This window comes from Anolis sagrei, chromosome 5, assembly GCF_037176765.1.
Source record: "Anolis sagrei isolate rAnoSag1 chromosome 5, rAnoSag1.mat, whole genome shotgun sequence".
Taxonomy (NCBI): domain Eukaryota; kingdom Metazoa; phylum Chordata; class Lepidosauria; order Squamata; family Dactyloidae; genus Anolis; species Anolis sagrei.
Genome location: NC_090025.1, coordinates 144917120 through 144924497, shown reverse-complemented (window position 1 = coordinate 144924497; position 7378 = coordinate 144917120). Strand labels below are relative to the sequence as shown.

The following is a 7378-nucleotide window of genomic DNA, read 5'->3' as shown; positions in this document are numbered from 1 at the left end:
ATCTGGACCTTGCAATAAGGTCTGGATTTGTTGAGGTATATTTTAAAATCGGGAGTAAATCAAGCAATCCCAGTTTACTCTGCATTAATCTGGATTAACCTGAGGTGTGGTTTGGATAGGTTTTGGCTGTGTCTGGAAGGGCTCTAAGAAGAATGTGGATAAAAGTTCAGAAGCAATAGCATCTATAGGACAATTACATGGATTTTGCCATCTGAGATGTTGAAACTGGCTATTGTGTGACTGAAAATGCATCACCTTAAACAAGTTTGTAATTCAAGGATATATTGATGTTTTTCTTCATAAACATATGCTTTGTGTTTAAGATGAAACTATAAAATGCTTAACTGGACTGTTTGCTTGTCTAGGATTTGGTGCAGAATATATTGAATTAATTTTTCCTGAGTTTAATTCATTCACATAACATGACATGCCTGTGTTATAAATTATACCTTTATAACACACTAGCCATCTTTTTAAATCTTGAGAGCTTAGGCCTTGCTCATAAATCTTTACCCTTCATGCCAACTTTCTTTAACCTAAACTGCCAATATGTTTTCCACCTTCCTTCAAGCAACACTCACATTTATCTACAGGCAGCTCTTTTTTTCTCTTGCTTCCTTTCTCTTGATCAACAAGCTTTTTTTCATTCTGTTCCATTCTCTAGTCAGATGATCATACCTTCCTACAGCTGCCCTTTCTCCTGGCTCAACTTCCTATTTCTAGGTTTAAGTTTGGCTTCAAGAGGGGAAGATGCTATATAACTATTACACTTTTAAAGATTGATTAAATTGTCTTGGTGCTGTATTTGAAGAGCCTTTGATCTTACAGTGCAATTTGGTTCTCTCTAGGTCTAACAAGCTAGCTCTAGAAAATATGAGATACCATTTTGGTTTTGTTTTGTTTTGTTTTTACAGAAAAAAGCAGTTCCTTAGCACTGGAGCACAACAGAAATTTCAGGTCCTTGTTAGAACTCAGCACTTGAAACAGATAAAAGAAAAAAGGTCTTTGTCTTTCATAATGAGGCCTCTCTGTATAATGATGTTATTGCAGATCCCAACGGCACCTCCCAAAATTGCCAAGGATGAAGGGTGATGGGACTGCAGGCCACTAACATCTGGAGGGTCATGCGTTAAACATCCATCTATCACCACGGGATGTTACAGTTGCTAGCCAATGGGAGAAAATGGCTGATCAATGATTCCACAAACTTAATTCAATATTTACTTTGTAGACTAAAATTAAAGTGACAATGCTTAGCTGAACAAGATCACCTAGGGAAATTTTCTTTGAAGAAATGAAGTTCCATGGAAACAAAAGTCTATATTTGATTTCTTTTTCCACCCAAGTCTGGCAGCAATCCAGTCAGCAAAGCTATTGTGTCATTGACGGGCTTTTAGCCAAGTTCCTACTTAGGGCTCATGTATAATGTGAAAAATCTGGCAGTTGCTGCTATTGTGATGTTATTATCTGAGAAAAGCTGTCCTTCATGGACTACATGATAAAAGTAACTATTTCTTTCTCTTGTGGGCTCTGATCAGTCAACTTGTCTGTTGGAGAGTGAAAATGCAAAGATTATAAGCAGCTGGTCATAGGGGCAGTAGAAATCCCTTCCACTTTGGAGGATGCTGTCAACGGTTTATTTTTCATACCAGACAGAATGCTTCCTAAGATGGATGCTACTTCCTAAAACAAAGTAACAATATTGGTTACTAGAATAGAGCAAGAATTTACCCAAATTCTGAAGAAAACAAACCCATTTAAACAAACTCATTATTTTACAGCTCTTTGGAACAAAATAAGGGGAAATAAAGGTATAGAGTGCCGTCCTTAAACTTAATTTCCACTCTGCTCAGTGGAGTATATGTCTCTTCCTAGTAAGTGTGTTTAGAACTACTGCCTTTGAAGAGCTCTACAAAGTACTTTACATGAATAAAAATAAATGATAACAGATACAGGAGACTATTTTTCAACACTGGCCAGCACAGTTGTTCCAAATGCCATTCTGTTTGATCCTTAACAGTTGCTCCAGACACCATTCCGGTTTGATTTTAATCAGGCACCTGTTTATAAAGAAACAGGATTCATGCTGGCAGGATAATGGATCAAGGAATATTCACGGTTATTTACAATAGATCCAAATACAGGGTTTCCTAGCTCACAGATTTTTCTTTTGCCCTTTCTATCAATTTGATATTTTTATATCAAACAACAGCTGTGTAACTACTTACCACACTGAGCAGCACTTGTTGAATACTTTTTACTGAAGAAGAATGAAGGAAGATTCTACCCATATATGATTTTTTTGTCATAAACAGTATAAATGTGGGGTCAACAAATTAATAAAAGCCATGAATAATACTTTGCTCTGAAAGTACATTTTTGGAAATATCCTATCTTTGAACATACAAGTGTGCTTGGCTTAAAAGGAGAGAATTTAGACTGCAATTTATATCATTACTCATAGCTCCAAAAGAGAATTAACATCCAGACATTAAAGGAAGGACAATCAGAGTGCTAACTGGGCTGCATCATGAAAAGGTGACAATTTTATCACATGCTGTTCATGTGGATCTTTTACACCCAACTTTTCATCCTACCTTGCTCTTGAAATACTGATTGTCACAGATAGTCTTTGTGCTTTTGCATAATGCCCATCTTTGATGTTATGAAAATTCACATACAAAACATGGACACCCTTAGTAAGCATGCTGGAATACAGGCAGGAATAATATAACCATGCACATATATTCTGAGGGCTTTCCCCCAAAAAACTGACATTAACATTTACATGCACCACTTAGTATCACATTTGTCCATGGTACAATGGGAACTGGGGTTTGTAAGCATTCATGACCTTTTCTCTTCATCAGAGTCTTTTCCTTTTTTCTTTGAAGTTTACAGTTCTGAGAAGACTGGTGCAAAAATATAATATATCTATATCTATATATCCTTCCAATTTGGACTGGTCTTCATTGAGTTTCCAGTCAAAGGTTCCTGGAGTTTCATACCGTGCTTCTCCACTTGCACAGTTTGGCACTGAGTCTTTGTTAGAAACACTTATTAGTGTGCCAGTGATTTTCTCAACCACTGAAATAATTCTTCTTTATAAAGCAATTGCCACCGGACATTAGCTTCTACTGTTTCCACAGCTCGAGAAAAAGAGGCAGCAGATCCCTCTTCATGGGTCTTTATAAAGTTCTTTAGCTGGAAAAACAATTTAGCATGTTAATTTGGGCTCATCTGACATGAATTCATTTTTTCAATGCATATGAACAAATCATATATTGAAAACAGAGCCCAATATTTGCTGCAGAAATTCCTGTAGGGAGATTTTTACATGGATATTATTTATTACAAAATGCAATAAGGCAACAGACTGCATCAATTAGGTGTGATGCAATTGCTTCAAATTGTGCTGGAAGATATTGACGTGCCAATGCCTGATTACATTAACATCACTTCCTCTGTCTCTCCTGTAGCTCAGCTGCTTTATGTTGCAGACAGCTGGGCTCTTATCAAGTTTTACTCCTACATAGAAAACTAAATAGGGAAAATTGGAAACACTCCTAATGTAGCGTTTGAAGCTACATTAAGCTAAAACACACAGGCTCCTCTCTGAAGAGCCTTAGTTTATCAACTATTACAAAAGATGTGTTTGTCTAGGGTTGAGGAACACATTCAACTCTGTATTGTAAATGGCTGGATGTTTATGCATGGGTTTGAGGGGCTTCTTGACACATTATCAGGAGCAGTAACTGTATTTATACTTTTCTAACAATAGATAAATTAACTCTATTAAGTACATTTACTTTCAAATACAGGCAATCCTCAAGTTATAAACAAAATAGGTTCTGTAAGTTTGTTCTTCAGCTGAATTTGGAAGCCAGAACAGGTACATTTTTAAGTGTGTGTGTGTGTGTAGGAGTGCTTTGAATAGCACAGGGAAGGGTTAATACCCCTAATACGCCTGTGGTGTTTGTTTTGCTGTCTGTGCTCCTGTTAAGAAGATTTCACTTCACATTTTGTCCCTTGTTGGCTTGTTTTGGAAACAAGGATTGGTGATAGAACTTTAGTGGAGACAACTTTCAGAATGATAACTCTTCCAGGAGTTTCCCTTCCTAGGTATAGATTTCTCTCACTTCCTGTTGTCTCACCCCTATTATTGACTATGAGTCAGATGTGAGCCAGATGTTTGTAATTCAGGGACTGCCTATAGATTCCCAATCAACGTTGCTTTTATTTGTTAAACAAACATGTCCTTAAATAAAGGAAATTGGACAGGTAGCCTGCTTATTTCCTCTTGGTTATTTTTGTGCTTTCCCACCCTCATTAGCATCATCAACACTTTTGCAATTCTGCTGGAAATCAAGTTGCACACTCTTTAGCCCCAATCCAACTTCTCCCAGTATAGCTTACATATTCACAGGTGGACCTATGCTATAATTATCTCTACGTACACATACTTAATAAAAAGGCTCCAAGGCTGTTCTCATGGCCATTTAATGCTTTGTGGCAAATAGAAAAGATTGAAAAGATGCTAGGCTGTGATCAATAGCCAGATGCGAATTGATCACAGCAGTGCTAAGATCTGCCAGGATCCACCAAATGTCTCGGGTGTTGATGCCATCATTTCACACCTGACTATGGGGCTGTAACCTGATGCTTCTCTGTCTGCTTGCTGTGAAGCATTGAATGGCTATGAAAGACAGGTTTGGGGAACTTTCAGTAAGTCAAAGGTGGGGAGGAGGACAATGCAAAAGGAGAAAGGGACTACCAACCCTCACAGCACCCAATAAAGTACATCTGCATACATAAGGAAATTCTAATGTGCCATGTTTCCAAAGGGAATTTCTGAAACTTTGAAAATTGCAGGAGGGTGCCACTTCTGGTGGCTTTTAGTAGGGCAATGTTACCTCCCACAACCTTGGAAAATTGCTCAATCCTACCTTAAATTAAAATAACGCCAATTCATTCTAACAACATTCTGTTGTTCCATATTTAAAAAGAAGAGCTGAATCACATTATACCACAAAGTAAGGCGACGTTAGAAAGAAGAATGCAAAATAACTGCAAGGACTGAGCCTGCATAATATTTACCTCATTTAATTCACCCTCTGTATTAAGAAATTCTGTAACTCCACTGATAAGTTTTGAATTCATAAATAATGCTTCTCCATATCTTCAGCACCAGGTCAAAAACACAAACACAGATTAGATATTGTGAGAAGGCCTTTGATAATTCAAATCTTAAAATGTTTCTATTGTAATAATTCAACAAATCCAAGTTTCTCTCTTTAAAATTCTGGTTCACATTCAATCTGATTCATAAAAAGTAGTTTATCAGCTAGGCTGGCAAACATGCATATGAATAAACATAAACATTTACTTGCATTGCCTTTTCTTTCATTTTTTCCCTATTTTTCTCAACACTAATTTTTAAACTTACTACTTTTGTTCATGTGTTCACTATAAATAGAATGCTTATTAGGGGCCCTTCCAGACAGGGCTTTAATCTGAGACCTGTCTCAGTTTTACAGGAGGTATCCAACCAACGTCTCTGGTAAAAGCAAATTGATGTGGAATAAACCAGGGTTTTCTCATCGGATTTAGATCTTAATGAGAAACCCGGACCTGTGATATTGGATTGACTTCCAATATCACATTCTTCAATACTCGGGTTAATCTCTACATCCTGCTTGCACTTTTGGGCTTATGGAGCCCTAAGGGGTGAGAGGATGCCCACTGCCTTTCCCTCCAACCCCCAGTTTCATTACTGTCTGTAGTGTCCTCTAGGCTAGAGGAAATGGCGAGGCAGGGAGAGTGGGGAAGGATTTTCTTTATCCCCTTCCCATCTTCTGCAATACCGGCTAAGCAGTGTAATTTCTCCAGTGGTGCGGGGTGTCTGCGCCCCACACCACTGGAGAAATTACACTGCTTAGCCGGTATTGCACCACCTGACATCCGCCGGGAAGTAGCAGCCAATAGTGAAAGGACCAAGGCAGAGACATCTCCAGCTCATCCCCTGTTTGGGTATCAGCCAGCATGTCAATGACTTAAATCAAGACATAGTTTTCTTAGATCTACAGAGACACTCGCTGGAACACCCCAGCAAGCGAGAGTCCAAAAGTGGCAGGCCCAAACCCAGCACCTCAATTCATGGGTGATACCAGATGAGAGACTCCCCCCTGGGCACTCAGAAGACTGGGCGACTTGGAAGGCGCTGAACAGACTGCGCTCGGGCACCACGAAATGCAGAGCCAATCTTAAGAAATGGGGCTACAGGGTGGAATCCTCGGCATGCGAGTGCGGAGAAGAACAAACCACTGACCACCTGCTGCAATGCACCCTGAGCCCTGCCACATGCACGATGGAGGACCTTCTCGCGGCAACCCCAGAGGCACTCCAAGTGGCCAGATACTGGTCAAAGGACATTTAACCAAATACCAAATTTACAAAATCTGTGTGGTTTTTTTTTTCTTTCTTTCTTTTTTCTTTTTCTTTTTAATCTCTGTGTTTGTTTTGCTCTGTTAGAATTGTAATACAATGGTTGCTGATGACACGATAAATAAATAATCTTCTGAGTCACCATTTCCTCTAGCCAGGTGGATGCTACAGACATGCTCTGTGGCTGCCAGCCCCTTTGAGGTACATTTTAGCAGCAAAATCAGGGGTGTCGGGTTGCTTCATGCCATCCTGATTTGGCATGTAGCCCCCCCCCCCCCCAGGGAAAATCAAGGCTTTGGGTTGGGGGTTGGAACTAGAACCCGCATGGAAGCGGATTATTTTAATCCATTTCTGTGTGGGTTTTACCTCTGCCTTGGAACATCCTAAGCCTTATGAAATGTGAGATGGGAAAAACTTTGATAATTCCATAATGAAAAAAATTACGAACAGCTACATGGAAGAAGGCCAACTGATACCCAAACTACAGACTTTCTGGCTGGCATTAACCTCTGTGTGCTGTGAGATTACTAACAGATACTATGTTATTAATTATGACTCAGTATTTTAATAACATATTAGTATTTATATATACAAATATATAACAATTCAACTTGAGCAGATCTATGATATCTCCTTTTTTAAATTAGAAGGTTAAATTAAAATTAACTACATTAAATTGACTGGCTGAAGTTACAAAGTGAACTGGTCATTGCTTGCTATTCTAAAAAGTACAGAAAGGACTGCTGTGTGTCATTTGTTTTGTGTGCCTTCAAGTGAACTCTGAGTTATGGACATCGTGTAATAGGTTTTATTGACAATATTTATTCAGAGGAGGTTTCTCATTGACTTCCTCTGAATATAGCCTACAGCACCCAATATTCTCTTTCTAGCTTTCTACCTTCCATATACTAACAGGCTTAGACCTCCTTAGCTT

General features: G+C 38.8%; 1 protein-coding gene across 1 annotated transcript in view; it reads right to left on the bottom strand.

The window, feature by feature from the left end:
- Positions 1–1482: 1482 nt before the first annotated feature.
- Positions 1483–7378, bottom strand: part of TRHDE (thyrotropin releasing hormone degrading enzyme) — a 283101-nt gene continuing 277205 nt past the window's right edge. Inside the window, exons 18-19 of the mRNA XM_067469097.1 lie at positions 5098–5179; positions 1483–3204 (exon numbers count right to left, since the gene is read on the bottom strand). Coding sequence (XP_067325198.1) covers positions 3061–3204; positions 5098–5179 — 226 coding nt within the window. The 3' untranslated portion in view covers positions 1483–3060. The remainder of the gene's footprint in view (positions 3205–5097; positions 5180–7378) is intronic.